At 42.1% G+C, this 27,858-nt stretch overlaps 1 protein-coding gene across 6 annotated transcripts in view; it reads left to right on the top strand.

The window, feature by feature from the left end:
- The window catches only part of TLE4 (TLE family member 4, transcriptional corepressor), a 132,279-nt gene that overhangs the window by 98,955 nt on the left and 5,466 nt on the right, over nucleotides 1–27,858 (top strand). For all 6 annotated transcript variants that reach the window (XR_014539779.1, XR_014539780.1, XR_014539781.1 and 3 more), the window contains 8 exons: nucleotides 19,359–19,478; nucleotides 20,375–20,428; nucleotides 20,711–20,863; nucleotides 22,916–23,048; nucleotides 23,952–24,145; nucleotides 24,534–24,610; nucleotides 26,099–26,348; nucleotides 27,395–27,642. Coding sequence is in view for 1 of the 6 variants with exons in the window: in XM_083576791.1 (XP_083432917.1) it covers nucleotides 19,359–19,478; nucleotides 20,375–20,428; nucleotides 20,711–20,863; nucleotides 22,916–23,048; nucleotides 23,952–24,145; nucleotides 24,534–24,610; nucleotides 26,099–26,348; nucleotides 27,395–27,642 (1,229 nt within the window). In the remaining 5 variants the exon portion in view is untranslated. The remainder of the gene's footprint in view (nucleotides 1–19,358; nucleotides 19,479–20,374; nucleotides 20,429–20,710; nucleotides 20,864–22,915; nucleotides 23,049–23,951; nucleotides 24,146–24,533; nucleotides 24,611–26,098; nucleotides 26,349–27,394; nucleotides 27,643–27,858) is intronic.

The following is a 27,858-nucleotide window of genomic DNA, read 5'->3' as shown; positions in this document are numbered from 1 at the left end:
CCTGGGAGTAAGGCCCACTGACCTCACTGCGGCTTTCTTCTGAGTAGACAGTTATTTACTAGATGCACGTCAGCAGCAGCACCAGATGACCCTGCTTGGCTAGGTGCTGGGGTGGATTTCAGAGTCAGGCCCAGGCTGCCACCAGGTCCAGCACTGGCAACAAGCAGCTCTGGCTCTCCCAGCCCTACCCATTGCCACCCTACCTCTGCCCTTACCTGACCTGGGGGTTCTGGACCGTGGACTCTACTGGTCAAAATGGGATGCTCAGCAATTGCCCTCTCCCTCCAGAAACAAACCAGGACTGCTCCAAGAAAATGCATGTGGCAAAAAGGAGCAATAGACCCTGGTGGGCCGCCCCCTTATCCACCTGTGATTGGTTAAGCAGATAGCCAGCATATATATATATATATATATATATATATATATATATATATATACACACACACACACACACATACACACACACACACACACACACACACACACACACACACACACTCACTTCCCTCTTTGGCCCCCTAGTCTCATGCTGTGGCCCCCATTTTTGCATTTTTCACCTGTGGCCCCCTTGGAATATCCTGGGGGCCCCCATATAGCCCCTGGTTGGGAAACACTGCTGTAGAGGGAAGTGAGGGGCAGATGTGGCTTATTAACTGGGGAGGGTAGCCCATCTAGGAGAAGGATAACCCTGATCCTGAATATCTGCTTCCTTTCTTCTTTGGGAGAAGAAAAAGCTAGGGAATAAACCCTACACAAATCTGGAGTGGAGTCCCTTGTGTGCCTCCTTCCAGCAATTTCCGCAGCCAAGCTGGTGTCAAATGTATTTCTCTGCTTTGCTTTGGACAACATCAAGGAGGCTGAGAGGCAGATCTTGTTGTCCGGGCAACCCAGGACCTCCATACACATTGCCCAGGCTTGTACACCAGGGACATCACTTCAGTCTCTCAAGACAGATGGATGCCAACATTGACCATGGTTATATCATTTCAAACTTAAACAGAAAATTTTATTTGCATATTTTCTTTTCCAGAGTCACTAGGGATCAAATTAATTGAAAGGCAGTTATGGTGTGTTCAGTGTGCACAATACAAACACAATGAAATAGGAATATATCATTTAATCAATTGATTGGATTAATTGATCTAAAACCTATTAATTGACAAAAAAGTTGTTCTGACCTTTTAAAAACTGCCAGAAGGTTTTTAGAATATACAATTTTAATTTTAAGTACTACTAAAAACCAAAATGCTGTGTTTTTACTTCAGAAGTATTTGATTATGTTTGCACGTGAGTGAAAGCAATCAATCAATAATATTTTTTTCTGTAACATACCAGACAACCTCTTTCCAAAGGTAGACTACAATTAGTGCATGTATAGAAGTTTACATTCAGGATAGTCCATCAGTTTGAAGCTGCCTGCACTAACAAGGAAATGTTCTGAGTGATTGCATAATATTTCCCACTTCCATTTTTTTGAAATCTGTGGTTGTTTGAAGGGGGGGGGTAGGGTGCACCATGCCAGTCCTCAGTCCTTGCCCATAATTAGCATTTGGACGCTGGAAGAATATGAAATAAATTGCATCTATCAATAATGCCTTTGTTACCAGTGCTTCTTCGTTGGAGTTCCATTACTGATTTTATGACATGAACTCTTAAAAAGCATCTTCATTCCTCTGTTCACACCTAAATTGTGATGCCCAACATCAAGCTATTTTGCAATTCACAATTGTTTATTTTCCCTGCAACAAAATGAAAAGGTATTGTAATATTATAGCTACATGTTAAATTATACAGGGGAGGGGAATCACCTATTCACAGGTGTGGGGGGCGGGGACCTGTGATGGTGATACGTGATCAGTTGGTAGATGGCGAACCAACACCAAGTCCACTTTTCCTGCCTTTGGCTACTCTCATAACAAATGTGCTTAGGTTTAGAGCTCCCAATTTTTAGTCCTTGGAGCTGCTTGGCATAAAAATTACCTTATGAAAGTGCCAAAAGATCGTGTGAGAGAGCATTCACATGTAATGCAAAGTCATGATGTAGCACTATGTGAATGAGCCTAAACACCTCCCAGGCTCATGTGATCTTCCTCCTCCCACCACCACTTGGCTTAAAGGAAGACTTCGGAATATTTTGCTTGGTTGTTTCCTGAAAACTGGGAATTGTGGTTTAACATTAACCGTTATCAGTTTCAAAGCATGCCACATTCAAACAATGAGTTATAAAGCTGGTTTGTTGAAACAATCTGATTATGCTCTGTCGTAAACTGCTCGTTGCCTCACCTTGGGCAGTATTCAGCTAAGTTTTATTAAGAGTAAACCCACTGAAATTAGTTAATGTGAGTAGGTGGTTCATTAGTTTTATTAGCTTTACTCTGAGTAGAACTTAGTTGAGTACCACCCCTTATGTTAATATTGATGGGCTGTCTTGTGAGCTTCCAGGTGGAGTGGAGGTTTGAACCTGCCTTTCCTACATCCAGACCCTCCAAACTTTTATACTGTACCCCTTTGTCACATTGGCTCTTGCTAGCCATCCACCCCTGCAGGTTAACATGGATATGAAAGACTTCACTGTGTGTGTTCTCATCAAACTGTGGTGTGCAAATGTAATCTCAGAGGCATAAATGTTCTTTATCACAATAGTGCATACCTATCCCTCCTTCCTTTCTCTTGTAATGGTGCAAGAAGACTTTTTTTTGCGGGGGGGGGGGTATAGAATCAATTATAAGCTATGGCATTAGGTTGTGGTTTTTTAAAAAGAAAAGTAAGGGCCTAAGTTTACTTCTGTCCTCTGTGTCAGGATTTGCCTAATGCGCCTTCCGTTTAACAAATTGGACAGCTGGCACTTCCTCTGAAATATTTGAGGAGCCTTCCTTTAAGCAGTTTATGTGACGAGCCTTGAATAATTCATGCACGACAAATGATTAGACAAGCCCTCGTCTATCTGGCTGAATTATTCTGCATGTTTGCTGAAGCAGTAAAGCGGGAGAAGAGCATTTCCTCCTCCAGAGGGTTTTACAGTGGTAGTATTGACCCACCCCTAGTTATTGGGTTTCAGCCTTTTGTTGACATTGTTGTAAATGAAAGCAGCCTGGACAGGCCTTGAGCAGCTGGGGTTGGATAATTGTGAAGGATTCGCTGCTTGTTGCTGTTACCCTCACTGTTTGTAGTGGGTTGTTTGCTTTGCCTTGTGTTGAACTGTTGACAAAAGCATTAGATACAAATGGGAACAAATAAAGTGGTGAGGTGCCAGGAGGGCTTGGCAGACATGGAGGTTTACAGGCTGACTGAAATGAGGGCTGTCGGCACTTAATCTGGATGGGAAAGTGTCTAGAAGGTGCCTAGGATGTTTGACTTCTCTTTTCCCTGCTCCCTCTCTCTGTCTCTCTCCCCTTCAGTTGCTGTTTGCAAACAAAGGTGGTAACAAAGCAAGGAAGAATCGCTTCTACCACTTCTGAACTGTATGTGTTTTACTTTGGTGGAGTTCCTGCTCTGACTCTGGTTTCCCTTCTGAGAGAATCTGGTTTGTGGCAGGCAAGGGTTAAGCATTTAAGAGAGAGGAGGGGGAGTTGGGAAAGTGCAGGAGATGGAGGATTGGAGAGAAATGGGAAGTGCAGGATTAGACTAGTATCCACCAGAATGGTATAGCCAGCAAAATTGAAGTCATTTACTGGAACGCTTTTAATTTGGTTTAAACAAAATGCTCTTTTGTATATTCAAATGGGGAGTAGCTCAGCTGTTGTGGAGCCAGAAAATTAATGGTATTTTTTAGTGAAATAGCAGAAAACCATGTCAACAACATAGCTGTGGATGATAATGCTGGAATTTTTATTCATGAGGAATTATCAATGCAGGTTACTGGACAGCATAGTGTGACTGCGAATGACTGAGCATGAGGAAGCGGCTGTCCTCCTGCAAAGAGAGTTTCATTTAGCCTTCCGAAAGGAGGATGGGATTTTAATTCTCCCTCTTCCTTTCCTCCTATGCTTTGCAAAGTCAGAGGGGACTAGTACAACCCCCTGCAGGATTAGTTGGGTTTTCCTTCTGGGAGTTATGGAAAAAGCTCAGAGTGGCAATTTCTTAGGAAAATCAGTAGACCTGGTAGATTTCAAACGGCGCTGGCTGGTGTGAATGGGTGTGACAAAGGATCAAATGCACTTAGGGAGACTTATTTCCAGTAAAGGAGGACTTTCTCTGAGATCAAAGCACCATAGAATTGTAGAGCTCAAAGGGACCCCAAGGGTCATCTACTCCAACCCCCCTGCAATTCAGGAATCTTAACTGAAAACGTCCAGTGAAGGAGAGTCCACCACCTTCTAAGGGAAACTGTTCCACTGTTGAACATTTCTGACCGTCAGAACGTTCTTTCTGATGTTTAATTGGAATCTCCTTCCTTGTAACTTGAATCTGTTGGTTCGAGTCCTACCTTCCGGAGCCAGAGAAAGCAAGCTTGTTCCATCTTCCATGTGACAGCCCTTAACATATTGGAAAATGACTATCATATCTCCTCTCAGTCTCCTCGTTACCAAGCTAAACATACCCAACTCCCTCAACTGTTCCTCATAAGGCTTAGTTTCCAGATACTTGATTATCTTGATTGCCCCTGTCACTTCATCACCCTCAACTTGTCAATATCCTTCTTAAATTGTGGTGCCCAGAACTGGACACAGTACTCCAGGTGTGGTCTGACTAAGGCAGACTAGAGTAGTGCCATGACTTCCCTTGATCAGGACACTATACTTCTGTTGATGCAGCCTAGAATAGCATTAGTTTTTTTGCTGCTGCATCAAACTGTTGACTCATGTTAAACTTGTCTCCCATCTTGTATTTGTGCAGCTGGTTCCTCCCATCTAAGTGCAGAACCATACACTTGTCCTGGTTGAAATTCATTTTGTTACTTTTTGCCCAGTTCTCCAGTCTGTTAAGGTCATCTTGAATCCCAATTCTGTCTTCTGCGGCATTAGCTACCCCTCCAAGTTTGGTGTCATCTGCAAATTGGATGAGTAACCCCTCAATTCCTTCATCCAAGTTACTTATAAAGGTGTTGAACAACAATGGGCCCAAGACAGATGCAAGGGCTTTATCTGTGCTCTTGCTAATGTATAGAAAGGGGTGGGAAGTCGTTAGACTCCTAGAATTTGGTCCATTTGAACGGCAAGTTGCAATAGCTTTTTATCTGCAGAGGGTCACATGGCCTCGCGTTCCAGTTTGTTTCTTCCTTGACGTATGGTCAAGGGCAGTCTTAGCAGTGAGTCCTTAAGAAGCATAACTCCTGATCAAGGCCACTGTCTCCTGGTATTTAAAAGGGGGCAGTTGGGCCTTGCCTCTTAAATAGTAATCACCCTTGAATTGCCATTGTAGCAGCATCTCGAGAAGCATCCCAAACTAGGATACATACTGCTCACATTTGAAGATAGATATCTAAGGATGTGGTTTCCTAGACAACCTTGATGAAATGTTAGCTTTTGCAAAGATCTAAACCCACACCAGAGACATTGTTATCTCCGTCCCTGCTGGGTAATTTGTACACTGCAATAGTTTGTTTGGAAACATGCCTGTTGTTCCTTAAAATGGTACTTAATGTTAGATTAGAGAACAGAAGCATCTCCCCCCCTTCTGTTTATATCATTTCATTTCTGAACCATTTAAAATGAAGAGCTTGAGCATGTATAGTGTTCAGAAACCTTTCAAATGATATTTTTTAAAATAGATAAATTTCAGCATGAAAATGTTAGGAATGGAGCCAAGGAGGGGGAAAAAGCTTGGCTCATTCCATACAGCTATAATGATAATATATTATATCCCCTTTCCCTGAAAGTGATTCTAACAGCTGAGTTGAGTCTGGTGAATTTAGGAGTGCATGCCAGAACACTGTTTTAGAGGGATTACTGTAGTCTGTTTTTAACAAAACTGAAATATGGATTCCATTATGAAGTACTTACCCCGCCCCCCAAAATAGAGACTTCTCAATGTATCTAAAGAATAAAACAGAAGGTCGCATGTTTGAATAACAGTTATCACGCTTAACACGTTGGCAGAATGTGGGAGAGCACTAGACAACGAAACCTGTTTTTCAGCTGCTCTAGTTTGAATTAAAAATTTATTGGCCACTCGTTGCTGACATTAAAACATTTCTAGCCAGACAGGCTTGATCATGCTTTTAACATCTAAAAATTTAACTGAGCACTCTTTCTCCTACCAAGAATAGAAAGAGAAAGAGGCAAGAGCTGTTCACAGAGCTGCAAAAAAAATTAGGTGTAGGAAATCATGACTTTAAAAAAAAAAGGCAAAATGGATATTTTAATATTGAGTTTCTTTGCAAATGGGATATGCAGGGTTATAAATTATGGAGCACTCTTCCCCACCTGTGGTTTTCAGGTGGAACTGGTCCAATAGATTTCATTGCCACTGCCACACTCCGCCTAGGGGCAGTGCCAAGTGGTAAGCTTCCTTTTTTCTTTCAATCAACATTTCTAAAGCTACGCTAAAAGTGCCACCATTACCAGTATTTACAAATAAGAAGGCTTGTGTTGCAAATCTCTAGCATATTTTGAAGTAGGTATGAGGCTTGGCACCCTTTGAAAGTAAGCTTTCCCTTCCCTGTGAAAGATTTGAAAACTATCCTCAAAGAAGATCAGTAGTATCAACTGCAAGCTAAGCTATACAAGTAAATTTCTGTCAACTGCACATAATTCAAAGAAAATATCTGTAAATTCAACATATAATTGTTAGGAGATGTCAGGTTTTAAGAACCAGTTACTTGTACATTTGGTGGAATTGTAAAAAAAAATACTGAAAACAGGTTGTATTAGAGTTTAAAAGTACAGGATATCAACTAACTGTTAGGTTAAATACAAGGTGACGTTAAAAAATAAAGCATTAAAATGTGCTAAAAGTGGTTAGAACAGACACAGAACAACAATGGGGAGAGGGGGAACCAATGTACGACAGGCCAGTCAAAGTGGACCCTATTGCCAGAAGCTCCTCCTGCATTGATGATGTGTAGGGACTGAATTATACAAGACCTTTACTGGGTCCTCAGAATCTGATACAGGTGCTTTTTAGCCCCATTCACAGAGTAGCTCCTCTGCTTTAATAAGGAGTGAGTCAAAAGAAATACAAACAAAAGCTGGGAGTTGTCTTTCTCTTTCTCTGGGCAGGTCCAGTGTGGTTTCCAGAACTGGTTCTGGAAGTGCAGCAGCCTCACACTGGTAGTCTTTCTCTCTGCCTTGGCCTGTAACCTCCCAGCCAGAGGTAAATTCACCATTCTTCTTGGCTTTTGTTGGCTTGTATCCCTGCCCAACAAGGGAAAGGATATGCTGGTTCTTTGAAGGTAGAAGCTGCACCCTCTGCAAAGCTCCCTTCTCCGAGGATGTATAGCCAACTCATCACAGCAGGTCTTTAAGAGTTACAGATCTTGCCTTCTCTAGTCTATGCCTTTCACCAAATGAAATTGCTCCGTTGGATGAAATTGAGCGGATAAAATGATGGCGAAGATTTCTTTGTTGCTGCCACAGGAAAGACCAGCAGTGTGTTCTTACCTGTGCTGAGTCATATTCATTATGAATCTTCTGCCATTTACATTCCAGTCATTGGCCCTGCCACTTCATTACCCTTAGTTTCCCGGAATCTGAAGAAGCCAACATGGCTCTACAACTGGGTCAGGGGCATTTGGGAGACAGCATTTGACTTAGCAAGACCTGAGAGCAGTAGTGTTCCACCCGCCCACAGCTCTGTGGCGTATTCTGTGAATACTACAGTCATACCTCGAGTTGAATGTGCTTCGGGTTGAGCGCGTTCGAGTTGCGCTCCGCGTCAACCCGGAAGTAATGGAGCGCGCTCAAAATGACGTCACGCGCATGCGCAGAAGCGGCAAAACGCGACCCGCGCACATGCAGACGCGCCGTCACGTCTTATGTTCTGTTTGGGATGCAAACGGGGCTCTGGAACGGATCCCGTTCGCATCCTGAGGTACCACTGTATAGTCATTTGCTATAGCATGCCTATCCATGTAAACCAGGCAGCAAAACGCCCTGGTTGGTGTAATCTGGCCCTTGTGGCAGCTCATTTCCTGGGGTAAAATTCTAAAAAAAACCTCAACAACTTCAATCCTAAAAAAAGGTCAACAACCTTTGGTTGGCCCTTTGGTTGGCCCTCACGGCCCTTCACTTCATCAAATCTGGCCCTCTTTGAAAAAAGTTTGGACACCATTGATGTAAACAGAACAATTCTCCATCCCAGTCTCTTGCGAGACGCATGATAACAACTGCCAGTTTAAAAGCATTATATGTAGGGTTCAGTTATGCTCAGGTGTGGTTTATACGATAGAGTTTGGTGATCCTTGTTACATAATACATATTTGGTCTTATGACTGAGCCCATCCTTTTAAATTACTGACCTGGAAGAGAATTTCCCTTGGCTTCGTTTTGCTGCATTATCCTCTGCACTGCAGCCCTAGTGACCTTCTCTCTCACTGTGTTCTGGGGATCTACAGACAGGGCATGACCTCATGCCACATTAGCAGAAATTAGAAACAAGGAAGTAGATAATGGTTGTTTATATTGCCCTTTGCATGAATACAGTTGGTTCTGAATAGGCATTTTTACAGCCTAATCCTGTGCATGGGGACTGTGAAGGAAGTTCCATGGAGTTCAATGAGACTTACACCCACTTCATAGTAGATAAGATTGCAGCTTTAGTAAATGTTTTAGTAAGACACCTCAGTCTTCCTTAATTTCTGCTTCCACTGATTTTTCCCCCTGCAGCTTCTAAGCAGCTCACTGTCAGGCCCACTAGGGGGCTACTAAAATATGTAGCAAACATTTACTGTAGCTTTGGCTTTGTTTATTCACTTTTTTTTTTAGTATTATTGTCCTTTGCTTCCTTTAAGCTGCAATCCAAACACACTTACTGTATTGAGGAGTAAGTTCCACTGAATACAAAGCCACTTATTTCCAAGTGAACAAACAAAAGTTTACACTGTTATAATTTATAGGGATTGGTTTGGCATCCTATGAAAGCACCCTGGTGGTAAACCTAATCAAAATGTTACGCTTCTCACATTCTTGGGAACTTGACTATTGTTTATTGGTGGGGAGGGAGAGAATTAAAGTCTTGCTTTCAGTTGTGTTACACCCACACATAACTACTGGCCTTGAGTGGTGAGTTGTAAGGTTGCTCTAGACCAGGCATGGCCAAACTTGGCCCTCCAGATGTTTTGGGACTACAGTTCCCATCATCCCTGACCACTGGCCCTGTTAGCTAGGGATCATGGGAGTTGTTTTATTTTATTTATTTACGGCTATTAGCCCATAAAATATGTACAAACATAAAAACACAGGGACATAAAAACAGATATATCCGACAACAGAAGGTGAACACCACGATGCAAGGGTGGGTCATTGAGCAGAGCCAAGTGACGGCTTGGGGCCAGGAGAGCTCCAAGGGATGGAACACAGAAAAGGAAAACTAAAGACGAACTCCGACGTGCACTCTCAACGTAACAGTCCAATTAGTTTTGATGTTGTTGTTTTTTGGTGGTTTTTGAGTGTGAGATAACCGCATTCAGAAATCTCGCCACCTGCAGAGTTACAGAAGGATCTGTATCCTGCAAAAGCAGTGCGGCGTGGGAGTTGTAATTTGAAAACATCTGGAGGGCCAAGTTTGGCCATGCTTGCTCTAGACAGTCTTGTGAGATGTGTCAGAAAAAAAAATTCTATTGTCAACTATAGTTGCTATTAAAAAACAACTGTGCCAGGGATTCATTTCCTGTCTAGCATTATTAGCAGTGTGGTGTCTGCCCTTTACAAATATGTCAGTGTAGACTGACTGCCTCCATGCTAGTACTTTAAAACCATAGAGGGAAGAGGGGCTGGATTTGGTCACACAAAAACAGCCATTCTGTACAAATTGCTCTGGTGGACAGTTCACGCCTTCCTGAGCTATGTGCCATGTAAACTTCATATAAGTGTTACTCTTATGTCATGAGTAGGATACGCACCAAGCTATCGTGGAACCACTGAGATGGAGAACAGGAGACTCAACACCCCCAAAAAAACCACAAGATACATGTTGCAATGAACAAAGCCATCACTTGAAAACTCAAGGTGGTCACGACCTTTAGACCTTGTGTTTTTTTCTCCTGAAAGATTTTCTGTACCTCCATTACATTAAAATAGGTGCCAGTTGCCAAAACACCTTGCAAAATGACTACTAAAAGAGTTTCCAAACTTCTCGGCAATTAGGTTTTTAAAAAAGGAAAGTTGTTCTGTAGTTGTCCCTGTTTGATCTTGCTGCTACAACACTTCACTCCCTCCTCCCTTCTGTGCCATTGCTACTATCCCCTTCTTAGTCCAAGTCCTTTTTTTCTGGAATAATTAAATCAGACTAGCTACTCTGCCTGGTTTTTCCCTTTCAAATGCTAATATAAATTCTGATTCCATCCCAACATAAATTTTATAACTTTTTGTTGTTGTTTATCCAGTGTGTCTCTTGCGCCCAAATGTTCAGTGTTTATCTGAAAACATAAAGATGCGTCCCAGCTCAGTAGTGAGCTTTCAGTCTCTGTCAAACTCAGTTTATCATCTGTGAGTCTAGAATATTAACTTTTCTCTCTCAGTAGTTGTGGGGCAATATCCACCAGAAAATAAAGAAGATGCCCATAGCTAGTTCAAAGTTGGTCACCAAAACCAAGACTAGATAGAAAATTTCAGCCCCGTCAACTGGGAAGAGATCATAACTTTGGGGTAGAAGAGCACATGTATTCCATACAGAGAGTCCCAGTTTCGACTCCCAACACATCCAGTTAAAAGGATCAGTAACTTGCTGATAATGGAATGCCATTCATTGCACCCTAGAGAAATGCTGCCAGTCAAAGCAGACAACATTGGGTGGTCAAAAGACCTTCCCATGTTAACCTTCCTATTTCTGCATGCCCCTTTGCAACTCTTAAGATTGCCTCTGCTTGTGGTAGCCGCAACATACCCTCAACACAAGCAAATGGAACCCATAGCTAGGTAGGTTCATGCTAACATGCTTTGAAACAACTCGAGAATGTGTGATATAAGAAGGCAGATCTGCATGGACTCTCCCTCATTGAAGTTTTTTAAGCAGAGATTGGATGGTCATCTGCCTTTGATGCCTTCGCTGAGATTCCTGCATTGATTCCTGCTCTACAGTTCTATGATTCTATGCCTTTACATTCATAAACATGTTCATTCTATGTACCTGCTAAGACTTTCAGAAATGCCAGGAACCTCTTTTGTGCTTGACCATTTTCCTTTCTAGAAGTCACACTCTTACACCACCACCTCTAAGAGTCTTTCTTCTTTAAGAAGCCATGGTTTATGGGTTGTATATTTATCCTAAACTTCTCTTGCTGCAATACAGCTGCTTTCATGCTTGCATGGAGACCTGTGTGTGCAATAGTGTACTGTATTGTTAATTCTAAGCAATGTTTGGTATTGTCTGTCTGGAACAAAAACTTCCTTCATTGCCAAGAAACAGAAGAGTCTATACATTTATTTTCTCTGTCTGTATTCATCTTCCTGCTAAGAATGCCTTTTATCATACCCTGCGCCTTTATTTTTATCAGCCTTCCCATGATGCTATTCCAGTGATCTTTCCCCTAAGCGTTGCTGCTGTGCTCTTCATTTTCTTTCACTGACTGTACTTCAGCCTGGTTGGTTACTTTCACCCTCCATTGACCCTTGTAGGTTCAGTAGCAGCTAGGCCTCACCTGTGTTAGATCCCCTTAGTCAATGATTGCAGAGGAAGCTGTATGTTAAAGGATTAATTTTAAACTTCCACCTGTGTAGTGCAAGGTAGCTGCCCTTGCTGTTGCTTTAAACACCTGTTAAGCTCGCCTTTGTGCACTTGTGAATCAGGAGGGGCCAGAGAATCAGCAGCCCATGCTGACAGAATTATGCTGCAAAATTGGCTGGTATTTTTTGACTTCCATTGTGTAACCTGATCTGTCTGTACAAATGCTGTGTGTGTTTGTGTGCGTGTTTAACTGCACACATTGAAGCGAACCTGCAGACAGCTTAGCAAGACCCTCCAAATTAGTTAAATGTTTATATATCGCCAGCCTTACAACTATGATTAAGCATTTACGCTTTCGGTTTTCCTTTTCACAGCACTCTGCGTTGTTTTAGGTAAGAATAGTCTAATTAGTTCAGTTTGCTGTTTATGGGTAAACAAAATGGCCTGCGTAGCCTGGTATCTCATGTCTGGCGATAAATTGATAGCCAGGGGTTTTGTTTTTTAAGTGAGAGCTGCTGATGTGATTCTGAGGGCAAGTTGTTCCAAGGGTGACTGAGTCAATAAGACTATATACTTCTATTAAATTTAAGGCAGCAATACAGAACCTGCAGTTCTTCAAATGGTTGGACTCCAGCTCCTATGACCCCTGACTATCAGCCATGCTGGCTGCAGCTGATGGAGCTGGAATCTGAGTCCGGACAAATCTGGAGGGTCAAAGGCTCCCTCCCATCTTTAATGTCTCCTAAGCTGCATTCTGCTTCTACTGATTCCTCCCACCCCTTTTCTCTCTTTTCCTGGGGTCTAAAAACACCCATTGTTAGAAGACCTGTGTGAGGGCTTCTGCTTGCGCAGTGGGGCTTTCCTCCCTCCCTGCATCCCATGTACTCCCACAATTGGCTCTCAAGGGGTGGTGTGAACCCCCAGAACGGCATGCAGGTGCAAGGGAGGAACTGATCCATCTGGCAAGTTGATATGCTTGTGCAGATTGAACGTTTAACACAGCACAGTGTTGAATTTGACACTCTATGCTTCCACCCTCTATGTTTTAACTATTCAATTGCAGTGGTACCTCGCAAGACGAATGCCTTGCAAGACGAAAGAGTTTTCCGTTTTTTGAGTCGTTCCGCAAGACGAATTTCCCTATGGGCTTGCTTCGCAAGACGAAACGTCTTGCGAGTTCTTGAGAGTTTGTTTCCTTTTTCTTAAAGCCGCTAAGCCGTTAATAGCCGTGCTTCGCAAGACGAAAAAACCGTAAGACGAAGAGACTCGCGGAACGGATTAATTTCGTCTTGCGAGGCACCACTGTACTAATTGAAGTAGATGCTAATGGAAGTAGAGCTAATAGTGGGTTGCTGTTGTGCCTCAACAAGGAGGCTGCTCCACAGAACAGGGACAGCCTTGGGGATCCCAGTGGATGAGGGTGCAGGGTGTACATTTAATCCATCAATTAATCATCCAGATTATATGGGCTAATCTAGGCATAGAGCATCCTTTCTTGATATAGCAGAAATACCATGGATCCTTGGGATTCCCCTCCCATTGTGTAGTATTGCCATTTTGTCAGTGATTTGCTTTATGTAGACTTCCGATCAAAAGAAAAAGGAACTTTATATGTTTTTTGCAAAATTATTTTACTTCTATTGTTAACTACCAGAACTAAACATTTGTATTCTGCTATATTATATAGGACACTGTTTTCTGTTAATTAACTTCATTTAATCAGCAATTAGTGAAATTAATTAGCGGGTAAAATGGCATATAAACATCAAACACTGCCTGTTTAAATCATAATTTTCATTAAAAGTAATGATTGAACCCTTGCATTACTAATATCAAACCAATTATCTTAAAGAGCCAATGTGAGACAAAGTGATTTGTACTTGAATTTTGTAATATGCACAACTCTTAAGGCTGCAATCCAGAAATGGGCAGTCTTAAAGCCTCATTGAAATCAATGAGATTTCTACACAAGTAATACGTTAAGCTACAGTCCTGCAACACTTTCCTGAGATTAAGCACAATTGAATGTAGTATGAGTTACTTCAAAGTAAACATGCATAGAACTTTCATACAAGTCTGATTGAATTAACTGAGGCTTAAATGTGTCTACTTTCTCTGGAGAGAACCCAAAAGCTGCACTCTTAAGCACACTAGGAGGTCTGTTCCATTGGAGAAAGTGAGATTTACTTCTGAGTAAGCAGGTCTAGGCTTGTTCTGGAAGTCTTGTGGAAGATTGTGCTCTGGAGGCTAGGACCCAAACCAATTCAAGTTACAAGAAAGGAGAGTTTGACTAAACGCCAGGAAGAACTTTCTGACAATGAGCTGTTTGACTGTCTCCTTCCTTGGAGGTTTTTAAGCAGAGATGGTGGATGGCGATCTGTCCTGGATGATCCAGCGGAGAGTCCTGCAGTGCTTGGGGGGTTGGACTAGAGAACCTTTGGGATCCCTTCCAACTCTGATTCTATGATGACACACCGCAAGCATAAAAGGGACATTCAGTTTGAACTCCTTTGCTGTATATATTATGAGTTCGCACTCTTTCTTTGTTGCTATTTAGACTCTTAAGCATGTGGCTTTGCATATGCTGAATGATTATACCCAAATGGCCCAGAATCCTCTTGTGCGGCAGTTCCTAGAATATCTTCAGAGTGGAAATGAAAGGCAGCATAGTAGACTCCACAAGTGCATATTCAGCCAAGTAGCCTTTTCTTCTGAGGTCATTTTCCTGCCATGCATACTTTATCAATTTTTTATTGTTGCATTTGTACTTTGAGCAGACTTTATAACACCAATAATGTCATTCAGATAATTATATTATAATTGACCATCACGATGAGCATCCTTGGCTTTTACTATGGTTTGTTTAATACCCCGGGATGGTCAATTATCTCATAATCCCCACTTTGTTGGGAATTGATGTTTTAATTATTGCACGCAAAATACATCATTGTCCCGGTGCTGTAAAGTTTCACAAGGGAATGATCACATTTTGAGGCCTTATTGTGTGGGAGGGTTCTCAGTTGTCCTTAGTCATTATTTCTAGTGCTAATTTTCCTGAATTCCTCCCTCCCCCCAACTTGGTCCGCCTGAGGTTAACTGTCTAAGACGCTTTGCCAAATGGTTGAACAGTATGGAAAGCTTGCTTTAACTGGAGCTTTATTTTGCTGTGCAGTGGTACCTCGGGTTAAATACTTAATTCGTTCCAGAGGTCCGTACTTAACCTGAAACTGTTCTTAACCTGAAGCACCACTTTAGCTAATGGGGCCTCCTGCTGCTGCTGCGCCACCGGAGCACAGTTTCTGTTCTCATCCTGAAGCAAAGTTCTTAACCCAAGGTATTATTTCTGGGTTAGCGGAGTCCGTACCCTGAAGCGTATGTAACCTGAAGCGTATGTAACCCGAGGTACCACTGTATTGCCGTCTCCTCCCTTGTTGCACTTTGACCCACATATGCTAATGTAAGTAATATTCAGTGGACATTGGCGGGTGGAAGGGTAATGCTAATTCTTGGTTTGCAGTAATTTGAAGTACTAATTACTGCAGGCAGGCAGCATGCTGATGTTTGCCCTCTTGCTGGTGAGATGTTTATGGCTTTCCAGGAGGGTTTCACCCTCTGTGATCAGTAAATTTTAGGATAGGCAAGCCATAGGTGGCCTCTGCTTCCAACAGTGACTGACACCCCACAATTGCATTAAGGGACGTGGTGCCAACTCCCTGCAGTGTGTTCATCTGGTTGCTACTGTTTTTTCCAGCACGCACCCCACTTTACCTCTGCACCACTTCCATTCCATCTGGGGGCTGTGTGCAAAAGCTTCCATCCATATGATTCTCCTAAGAGTGTGCTTAGCATACCACCCAACTGAGGCCTGGGGGCCTTGTGTCACCTGAATGATATTCAAAGCATGTGGTTGAGATGCCATGTTATATGGATGCAGGCAGGCATAGCAGCATATCCACAGAGGGGTGGGGAGCTGTGCTGTGCAGTTATGTGTTAAAGAGGTCTTAGTCATATCAAATAAATCAATTAGAAAAACCTCTAAATCAGTATATGGAGACTGATCTAGCTTCCAGTGTCCATATTTTGTTCTAAAGATCCTCCTGATTTGACATTTATATTTAGTTTCAAATTTTATTTGATTTTCCTTAAATTATAATTACAGATAACAAAGTTAAACATCTTTTTTAGTAATAACTACTCTGGATTCCATAAATGCAAAGTCATAATAAGTACAATCACATATTTAGTGGGTATATATTTTAGAATATTTCAAATATCTTAGGTTTTAAATAACATGGTCTAGTATCCAAATATTAATACAGATTTATCTGTTTTTATAAATTTGTTTTGCTTCTATTTACTTTTAATTTGTGCTGGAAGTTTCTTTGCTTTCTTGCATTTCCACCATAAATGGGGCGGAGGGGACACCTTGAGAATTAGATTTACATTTTCATCTTCTGATGCTTAAATTTTACAAGCGGCCCCAATCTCACTACTGCTCTGCCTCACCCTTCTACCATCCTGTTTAGGGCAGTGATTCCCGTTTGGGAGGGCAGCTCCATTGCACTGCCCCCCACTCCATTATTTTTGAAAGGTGTGCAAATGAACTCCCTTTCCAACACCAGCCACACCTTTTAAAAACATCAACTAGGGCACACCCCAAAAATATGCACAACTGTTCATGTGTACAGCCAGATGTCAAATGGTACTGACATTTCAAGGTCTTGTCCCAAGCTTGTCTTTTTAAAAAACAAAAACAAAAAACCTTTCTCCTTGAAATTGGAAGCAAGCAACATTCTGTAGAGTTCTAAGGCAAAATTTCTATTGTCCACTGACAAGTATTTATTATCAGATTTAGTATTTTCTCTTAATCAAACCCTTTCTACTTAATCCACTTGGTCACACTAAAGTTTCTCCTTACACTTCTGTACCCAACTGCATTGAATAATACTTGTTTATGTGAATCAACCGTGTGTGTGTGGGAAAAAAATCAGTTTGATAACACTGTAGTTGCCCTCACCCCCACTGAGAATCAGTCTTTTGCAGTAATTGATGTGGTGGATCATCACCACCCATGTTACCTCTAGTCGGTCACATTGCTTCTGTTTACCGGGATGCAGGCAAGGTAGTGTGGAGGTTGACATGAAGCAGTGGATTGGCTTCACAGATGTGTTTGCACCACAGCAGCCTCATTCCTGCCTCAGCCTCTACCTCCTGATAAGCAACAGCAACGTGACCAACTGGACACCAAGTGAGTGACAGTGTCCCACCATGCCACCTGCCACTGGTTTTGTGTCGGTGCCAATGCTTAAGAGATCTCCAGCTCCCAATTCCATCCAAGACTAGCGCTTTCCTGGGGAGACAGAGTGACTACTAAAGTAGTTTATGCTGTAGCTTTGCAGTGGTTCACTTTCTCTAAATCCCTGTATTTAGGTTACACTCTAAAATTGGGATAAAGTGGGGTCATATAGAACAATATTTTCAAGTGTATGTATGGACCATTTTTTAGGTCATGTATAGACAGATGCTAGGCAGTATACATTGTCCCAGTGTGTGGATCACCCTTTAAAGAGCTAGCCATAATTTAGCTGCTTTATCATGCTTCTAGGGTGCTCTAAATTATAACGTTATTAAGCACCAGAATCAAAGATTAAAAGGGTATTTGTAGCACTGAGGCTAACTAGATTGAGAAAAATTGAAACCATGTGGTTTCAAATTTATGAAAATAAATACTTTCGTTTAAATCAGTACCATGGTTTACTCCTCCCTCTTTAGCCATCATTCTAATTGTCATTCAGCAATTAGTTTTCTCCTTATTGCAGCCAATTACTTAGAGAGAGAGAGAGAGAGAGAGAGAGAGAGATGAGTCATAGTAAATTGAATTCAAATTATAATCTGCCTTCTCTCCATTTGTGGAATGAAAATAAATGGAGCAGGGGTATTTTTAAGACATGCATAAGGGTATTTGCATAAAGCTGCGGGGAAAGCTCTAGGTTTCTAGTAGTATTAGGACAAAGGGGAAAGGATCTGCCCCTGAACCCTAAATATTGCTACTTAGAGATGAGAGGTAGTTAACAACTTCTTTATACTGATCCCAGCCCACTTCCCAACGCACCATGAATCTTTCATTAGATCCTTAACTAGATCCCTGTGTATTGCATCATAAGGTAACTAGGGGCATTTTTCGTGGAGCAAAGAAACCTAGTGTGAGAAAGGGATGCATAGATCCTGATTTGCAAGATTAGACCAGATTTGTGTGTTTCTTTCTGGTGTGGTTACTTTCCCTGCCCCTACCCATGTATTTTCTGTTTGCATACATTGCTGGTGCAGCATGGGACCGGGCAGTTAAGAAACTGCTCCTGTAGCATAGCAGTAACACACAAATGACTATATGATGCTTGTGAACAGAACCACAGCTTCTGTATACAGCTTCTGTTTTCCTTGGGCAAAACAGTGCAACATTAGCCTTCTGTTTTTAATAAGCAATAGGTGTTCACACATGATATTCTTCTTGACTCTGGGAAATAAAATCAAGCACTTGGTGTGTAAACATATAAATGAATAATTCTCTGAGGCTGTTTAGGTAAAACATGTATAAAACATGTATAAAATACTGTCTATTTTTAACTGCTAAGCAAGTTGTAGTGATTTCTGTGGGGCTTTCTGCAAGTGTGTTAAGCATCAGGGTACCAAGATGATCATTTGAGATTACAGTGTCATAGGAAAGAACACCCAGCATTCTTACACATCAAAAGAAGCATTAACATTGAAGGTGTAGTTTTCTTTTTAAGTAAAATAGTTCAGAGTAGTGCCCCCCTTTTTTTGTCTGATCTGGATGTGTGACTTAACAAAATAAAATTCTTACTAGAGGGCTGCTTGCTTGCTTGAAGTCATAGCAAGCGCTTGCATTACAGGCTGTGTTCCCTTTATTAGGACTCCACTTCTACCTTTCATTATGAGGTACTAACTTTCCTGCACCATTGAGATGGCAAGAAGGCTTATTCTCCCGTGTTTTCAATGTGAAATGACAGCAGGCGTACTAGCAAGAAGACCTGCTCATGCAGTGCTAACCCCAGCCTGCTCTTTCAAGTGGCACACTGGTGCAGCCACCCACAAACCTACCAACTTGAGAGTAATCACCCCGTTTTCCGCTTCCCTCCATCAGGATAGTAAAGTGCTCATCAAAGATTAGGTCCTCTGGGAGAGACCTGGTGTTTGGAAAGGTCGCCTGGTGCTGTTCCCCATTCTCAAGACCCTGTTCACAAGATCTGTTGCAGCCTGCTGTCTCATGAAGTAGATATGGGGTTGTTTTGCAAGTGAGCCCTCCATCCCACTGCTCACAGTGGAAGACAGGCAGAGATCTGCTTGTGACTAAGTTCCACACAGCCTGATGCTTGACATGGCTGGCTAGATTATTTCCAAGTAGTTCATGTGCTGCTCTAATACTGTGCCAGGAGCAGAACCGTTTCCATCTATTTGTTGCGGAAGGAAATATGAGACCCTGTTTGTGGAGATAGAGCATTATTTGTTGGTGATCTTCTCAAGGATGAGATATAAACACTTTCAGTCACCTTTCCTCCTCTTTTCTCTGATTTCAGAGCTCCTCTGTGTCTCCATCAGCCAGTTTCAGAGCCTCTGAGAAGCACAGAAACTCAACAGACTACTCCTCTGAAAGCAAAAAACAGAAAACAGAAGAAAAAGAAATAGCAACTCGCTACGTGAGTGAAACCGTCTGTATTCTGAACATTCCCAAATGCACCAAGGCTTCTGTATCTACTGCCGCCTCCTCATACCCGAGAAGGGCGATGGGGCAGAGATGGCTCCAGCTCCTCAGTGAAGGATCGTGCTGGGGCATGCTTGGGCATGTGTTCCCAGTGAAGGCAGCTGTGCCATATCTTCTGTTCTAGATCATCTGTAAGGGCCCTTCAGGAACCAGGGAAGGGAGATGGGTTGCAGTTGCAGAGGTGGCAGATGGTGTCATAGGCAGTAGACTATGAGCAGAGCCGTAAAGGCACTTCCTCGTAAGCGGGGGGGGGGGGGGGGCGGGGCTGTGCTTTTACAAACTTGCCTTTATGGAATTCTGACAACACCCCTAATTGTGAGCCCCTAATTTAAGTACTGAGTTTCAGACAACTGGTCAAAATTGTTTTATCTCAGGAGGTTTTTCCACCCTGAATGTTTCTCAGATTTCTACATTAAAAAATAATGAGATTTTATGTTCTTTGGATTTTAAATTTTGGAGGTTTAATATTTTAAATTTTCTATCTTTGTTGTAAGCTGCTTTGAGACCTATGGTGAAAAAACAGGATATATATATATATATATATATATATATATATATATATATATATAAAATTAAATAAGAATACATAATGTGCATAGCTTTAGTAAATAGTCACCTTCTAAAAGAGGCCAAGAGCTATTTTTTCTGCTGTGACCCATGGGCACTTCTGTATGGCCCACCTAGCATGTCATTCGTTCATCGTTACATTTTTGTTGTCATAATTGTTTTGGCTGTGCAGCACTACCAGTCTTCGTATTTGAATAATATATATATTGGTTGTGCAAGAAGTTACAGACCTATAGAATACTTACTCATTCTTCTTCACTGCAGGACAGTGATGGTGAAAAGAGTGACGACAACTTAGTGGTTGATGTTTCCAATGAGGTATGTGCAGTATCACTTTTGCTACCATCATTTGTTGGGCTTGCTTTTTGAATACTTAGGAATTTGTTTCTGTTTTGCTGTGCTTCTGTTTTGAGAAGGAAAGGATAAATTTCTTCTCTCCATCAGACCCAATGGGAAAGCATCATCACTGTCACGTCCTCTGGCCTGGAAGTATGTTTCTTTGGCCATGTCTGCCAAAGGCAATAGTCAAAGGAGACGTATGTCGCTCGTCCAACCTACAGCAAATAGGATGCCCTGATTATAATTCCAGTTTGTTTTCAGGATCCTTCATCACCACGAGGAAGCCCAGCACATTCTCCAAGGGAAAATGGCTTGGACAAGACCCGTCTACTCAAGAAAGATGCACCAATTAGCCCCGCCTCAATAGCATCTTCCAGCAGCACTCCTTCCTCCAAATCCAAAGAACTTAGCCTTGTAAGTGACTATACAATCTGTGCCCATGCTCGTATCCCTGTGTGCACTGCTGGGTGCCTAAATAGAGAGGGGGAAATAACGAGATGTGCCCCAGTTGCACATCTTGATACAAAACTGCCTTCAGTGCATTTCGACTTTAAAAAAAGAAAAAGCACATTGAAACCCAGGCTCTTTTTAGGTGATAGAGAGGGTTTGTTCTGCTAGCAGTGTCTGAAAATGATGTATATGCCTTTATTGTGATATATTTTTTTCATGCCAGGAAGCTTGCCATTCTGTGGATAAATAAGAGCACACAGGGGTTCTTTGAATATTTTTTTTCTATGGCAGTTTACAGTAAATTCAGCTTTCTACTTGGACGTGATTTGCTTCTTGGCTTTATTTGTATTACTGGGCTATGTTCAACTACAATCATTTTCTATCTAAAAAGTAATCTGTCATTTACAAGAGCCTTTCTTGACTTGCATAACAAGTCATAATTCAGAAAAGGGCTGCTTGCAAAGCCAGAATAATGTGTTTCTGTGTTCGTACATACATATGCACATATGTGCACTGTGTGTAAGAGCGAGAGAGTAGAAAATGCCATGCCTTGCTCACATTTTTCTCAGAAAGACTGTTCTTGCTCTTCTCACACTATTGTCTAGAAGGTGCAGAGAATTGGAGGCAAATTTAGTAGTAGCCCTTAGTGCAAAATTGGTTGTGCAAAATCCCAGGCAGAATAAGGAGCTGGCATGTGACTAGTGACCTGAAACAGGGTATATGCATTTTTGCACCCCTGTTCCTATGTTACAGTGCAAAGGTAGGGGAGGAAGGACTTAGGCAAGCACCATCCTCACCTCCTCCATGAGACATTACCATATATTACATTAAGTTCTGGGCTGAATAACCATTGAACATTGCATATGTCACTGGTGCCTTGCAGAAAGGTAGATTGAGACAACCAGATTCAGACTCCTCTACCCGTACTCCTTGACTTCTTTTGTCTGAGTGCTGCAGAAATGCTGTTCTGATGTTTTACTCTCTGATGTTTTAGCCAATGTCGTAAATTTTGTACTTCCTATTTTTCCCCCCTGTAAGCTGTTTTAAGACGTGGCAAAAAGCAAGATAGAAATTTCTTAAATAATTCAGACAGACTGAACTAGGTTTTGCAGTTTGGTCGCCATCCCTTTTGGGTTCGTTGGCACATTGGCAAAGCAGAGGAACTGTCTTGGGCCCCAGACACACTGCAGCCAAGACTGTTGACTACAGTATAATGCTACTTTCAAACCTGCTTTCATCGGGGTGACCCACAGGACCCCGTGGGCACCAAGGAGGGCTCCTATGGGCATACCTGAACATGCAGGCACCCCATTGGTAACTCCTATTTTAAAGTATTCACTGCATGATGGTATTGAAATTTGATAATAGGAGTTTTTACACTTTGTTGAATGAGTGTTGGCAGTGGGGTCCGTTAAACGTCAAATCCCTTCATTCAGTTATGCACATTTTGGGACAGAGAAGGAACATACCATTGCCTAATTCATCCTATAAATGTGGAGACTGGAAATATAATAGCTGAGTTAAAATCCTTTCCCATCCCATCACTGGGTACCTATCTTAGAAGCTACGGTTCCTCAGCTTCATATTTCTGTCTGTGGGGGGATGACTTAGTGCTTCCAAAGCGATATGTACTGTAACTAAATAAATGATTATATAAGTAGGAGGGCCTAAAAATAACACCACTTAATGTCTGCCCTTTACCTTTCCTGGAAACACCTTAATGATCCAAACGAGACTGGCTTTTAATGCTAATTACAGCAAGCAAGTACTTGATTTTTTGTAATACAGACTGCTGGGAAGTCTGCCTATGTAGATCCCACTGAAATGAACTTCTGCAAGTTGCATTCATTGTTGTTTTTGCACAAGCTGTAGCTGGATGACTGCACCCTTAGATGCCAGGAAGAGCAGATAAAAACTGAAAGAGAAACCACACAAGTCAACCCGTTCTAGATTGCGCTTTTGTCGATTGCCTTTTGCTGAAAATGTAAATAATCTACCTGTCTCTTTCCACATTAGAATGAGAAGTCCACGACCCCTGTGTCTAAATCGAGTACCCCCACTCCACGGACTGATGCTCCAACTCCCGGCAGTAATTCTACACCAGGATTGAGGCCTGTGCCTGGGAAGCCACCAGGAGTCGACCCATTAGGTTTGTAGACCCCTTGAAGGAGGGGCTGCCCTCCTTTTTTTAAAGATCGCATTGCTACTTTGCCCTCTCTCGCCCATAAAGTGGTTGAGCTCAGATCTGGGTTCAGATTCCACACCTGCCCTGGGTTTGCTAGATGATCATGGTACAGCAGCAAAGGTCAAGACAATGAAACAGTTTGGCCTTTACAAGTGATCAGTCAAAATTTGCCTTCAGTTTTCTGTCTGAGATTATTCACCTGTGCAGAAATGACATTTGTTTGTTTGTTTGTTTATAAAAAACATTTATGTAACACTGTAGCATAAAACATATCACAGCAGTTTACAACAATATAAAACCAAGAAATGACATTATAAAAGTTTTTTAAAAAAACAAGTTAAAAGCAAGCAGAAATAATAAACAAACATCAATAGACCATTGTGGGGTACACTCTCTTTTGCCTACATAGGCCTGGCACAATGGAAAGGTTTTCAGCAGGTGTTTAATAGTGGGCACAGAAGGCACCCACTGAATTTATGGGCAGTGTTCCACAGGACTGGGCCAGTGACACTAAAGTATTGATTTCTCATTGTATCTCAGTCGGTGGAGCATGAGACTCTTAATCTCAGGTTAATGGGTTTGAGCCCCACATTGGGCAAAAAGATTGCAGGGCATTGGGCTAGATGACCTTCGGGGTCCCTTCCAGCTCTACAGTTCTCTGATGCCATCAGCCTCGCCAACTCTGGGAGTGGACAAAGATGCTGGGATACAAGGGTTCAGGTAGTCCCTCAGGTATCTTGGACCCAAGTTCTTCAGGGCTTTGGAAAGCAGAACAAGAACTTTCAGGCTCAGTAGCAGATGGCCAGCCAGTGCAGCTGTTTAAACAATGGTGTCACCTGTCCCCCCCCCCACTTCTATGTTTTGTAGCTTCAGGCCTAAGAACGCCCATGGCAGTACCTTGTCCTTACCCTGCCCCGTTTGGAATAGTGCCCCACGCTGGGATGAATGGGGAGCTGACCAGCCCTGGTGCTGCCTATGCAGGTCTCCATAACATCTCTCCTCAAATGAGTGCAGCAGCCGCCGCCGCCGCAGCAGCAGCAGCATATGGGAGATCTCCAGTGGTGAGTTTCTTTCTTCCTGGTCTGTATCCCAGGCTCATTGTGCTCATTGTGTTCCTGAGTGGAAGGGGTTTGTTTTCAACCAAGGCACAAAAAGGGAGGTAGGCTGCCCTAGAGAAGCAAAATAAACCAGGAGAGGTTTAAAGGCAGTATACCTCTGAATATCACCTGGTGGGAATGACAGATGTCTGGCCGTGGCTGGAAACAGAGTTTGGGAATAAGGGTCCTCTGCTTAATCCAGCAGGGATTCTTCTTATGTTCTTAAACCTTAGGGAGGACTCTTTTAAAGAAATGTTTGTGAGCCCCTGAGATTTAAAACTAATGGCTAGAATTCTATCATTCCCCATTAATGCTTTGAACTTTCTTTGTTCTGTTTGTGGGAAAACTTCAGGTTGGTTTTGATCCACATCATCATATGCGAGTCCCAGGCATCCCTCCCAATCTGACAGGCATCCCAGGAGGAAAACCGTGAGTGTTAAACGTACAAACTCAATCATATTATTAAGCTTTTGTTCCTTTTGCTTCCTCTGTGATACTGAATTCGATGCGTGGCAGAGGGTGGTTAATCCTCCTTTTAATCTTAAAAGCCTATTTGGCAGTTTTTCCCATAGGTGAATATGCGCCAAGGGTATCGGATGCTGTGGATAAAAGAGGCCATGGGGTAGGGGTTATCCTTCTGCAATGGGACGTGCTGGACCACAGTAGCTCAACTTGGCAGAGAAATGCAAATTGCAAAGGGCTCTCTAGTGTGCATGTCTTCAGTGTTCTGCCTCTCCGTTTTAAAAATAATTCCTTTGTGCACAAAAGAAGCCCTGCAATCAATTGCAGACTTACTGGATTCCATAAACAGCACTTTGCAGAGAAAGAAACAGCAAAATGTTCTGTTTGATTGAAAATACTAAAAAGAATTATGGTATTGTAATGTACAAATGCATCCTTGATGGAACTGACCAGAAAAGGTGACCTACTCTAACAAGCTTGGTTCACTGGGAGCTGGGCATGAAAGAATTATATAATTAATACTGAGTTTTCACTCACATTCCTCTTCAATGAAGTGAAAATAGACACAGTGATCCCAGGGCGTTCATTTGTGCATATATTTGCGGCATTACAATCCCCTTTTGCAAGCAAAAAAAACAACAAAAAAGCAAAAAGAGGCAGAGCTCTTGACGATAAGTAGTCATTTTTCACATGTTTATTTGGTGTGGTTTTTTTAAAAAAAACCCCAATCAGTTTATTTTTTGCACTTTCTAAGGCATAAATACTACATGTAAGAAAAACATTTAAAAGGCTTATGCTTCTTCACATGCCAGAATGTCTTAGAATAAAGCTACAGCAAATAAGGCAGCAGAATTTCTTCTTCAGGAAAGATTTGTGATCCATTTTCAGTGGCCTGTGTGAGTTTTCCATTTGCGCACTACCTCCATGAATCTGCTAGCCTCCCCCTTCCCTTCCATTAGCCATATATTTCCATATAATGTACTCCAGCTGAGCCTTCAATAAAGTTGTGAGCAATGACAGAAGTGCTCCAACACGTTGCATCTTAGAACAAAGCTGTTTTGAGCAGTGGAGCGCTCTCCCTAGCACAGCTTTTGAGATGAAGTTGTTGATAGGTTATTCACAGGTGGTGTAACTGGCAGTCATATAACATGTTGTTCCTGGTGAGATGTACTGTTTGCCATGTTGGCTCAGCATTTATTGGTCTGCCATTTTGGCAATTCTTTCTGAAGAAAAATATATATAAACTCCTTGGTATTTGTGTCCAAGAAAAAATATTGCAAGGGGCCAGAATGAGTTAAGCCCAACTATGTTAAGCTACGTTTCACAAATTGTGCCTTAGCCTCATCTTTTTTCTAAGTTAAGAGAGACGTTCTGCATCTATGTAAACCCTTTGTCTTGTGCATACCACACGTGTGGCTCATTGAAACATGTTTCTCTCTCTTCTTCTTTCCCTAGGGCATACTCATTTCATGTAAGTGCAGATGGCCAAATGCAGCCTGTACCTTTTCCTCCTGATGCCCTCATTGGGCCAGGAATCCCACGTCATGCTCGGCAGATTAACACCCTGAACCACGGGGAAGTGGTATGTGCAGTTACAATCAGCAACCCCACAAGGCATGTGTACACTGGTGGGAAAGGATGTGTCAAGGTCTGGGATATCAGTCATCCAGGGAACAAGAGCCCTGTCTCTCAGCTGGATTGCCTGGTGAGTAATGGCAGTCAAAAGGTCTTTAGAGAGTTGGTGCTGGCAGTGGTGAGGTGGCCATGGAGGCATAGACACCATTGTTGGGTGGTTGGGGCATCTGTAAATTAGTCATCCACTTTGATGTTTCTGCATGTAGTTTAAGTAGTACTAAAACCCAGTAATTTTGCCAACTGCTTAGTTCATCAATCACATATTTTAAACTCTTGAGATTTAACTGAATTTCAAAGGAACCTGTCAACTTTTAATAGAGGTTTCGGTGCAAGCTACATAGTTTGTGTATCTCTAAATTTAGGCTATGCATTTTCTGTAGAGGATAATTCTTCAGTTTTGGGTGCTTAACCAAGAAAAAACATAATCATTAGATATTTCTCAAATTATTAAAAGTGACATTTATTGTGGCTGCAGTCCAGTTAAAGAAATTTTAACTGGCTAATCATGAGGTTAGTAGATTACCTAGTTCATCATTTTATTAGGTTATCATGAATTGGCATCTGAGTAAAAGCAGTAAGCATATTTTGTTTTTTTAGATGATGCACACAATAACACCTATAACATTACAAGAAAGACTTAAATAAATAAGAGGAAAAAACAAAAAAAAAAAATTCCTTCCAGTAGCACCTTAAAGACCAACTAAGTTAGTTCTTGGTATGAGCTTTCGTGTGCATGCACACTTCTTCAGACGTTGGTCTCCTTCAAGGGGTTAAAATAACAGAAACACAAACTTCCTCCAAAAAAAATGTAGGCTTCCATAAGCACTCAAAAGGCTCGCAAGCTCTGAACTGTTTGGGGCTGGGCGCAGGCCTGCATGTGCGTTTTGATACTAATTAAGATTAAATATCTCTCACTGCTGAATTTTGTAGATCAAGTTTAAGTACTTCCCTAATGTCGTGTAATTTTCTGGCATTAATCCACTTTATCATTGTCATAAGTATAAATGGCTCATTAAAACCAAGAGGGAATACAATACTTTTATGGATTCCTGCTCTCATGTTAATGCTGTTTTCCTTTCCTCATGAGTAATCTCTTGATGGCTTCTGTCTCTACAGAACAGAGATAACTACATCCGCTCCTGCAGATTGCTCCCCGACGGCCGCACCCTGATTGTTGGCGGGGAAGCCAGCACGTTATCCATTTGGGACCTGGCAGCTCCAACTCCGCGTATAAAAGCAGAGTTGACGTCCTCGGCTCCTGCCTGCTATGCTCTGGCAATCAGCCCTGATTCCAAGGTCTGCTTCTCCTGCTGTAGCGATGGGAACATTGCAGTCTGGGATCTGCACAATCAGACTCTGGTCAGGTAGGTTAGCTTAAGCTGGATTGTCAAGCCAACTCTAAATGTGTTCACCATACTCTGTGTTTGCACTGTAAATGTGTTCACCATACTCTGTGTTTGCACTGGGGGTGTCATGTGGTTGGAGCTATAGCAAATGAAGCAGCCATAAACTTGAAAGGTCAATAGTTGTTTGCGCATTAGGCTTCCAGAATCATGAATTATTACCTTTAATGCTGGATT

The sequence above is a fragment of the Podarcis filfolensis genome (genome assembly GCF_964270895.1).
Source record: "Podarcis filfolensis genome assembly, chromosome: 11".
Classification (NCBI taxonomy): Eukaryota; Metazoa; Chordata; class Lepidosauria; order Squamata; family Lacertidae; genus Podarcis; species Podarcis filfolensis.
This window is presented reverse-complemented; position numbering and strand designations above follow the sequence as displayed.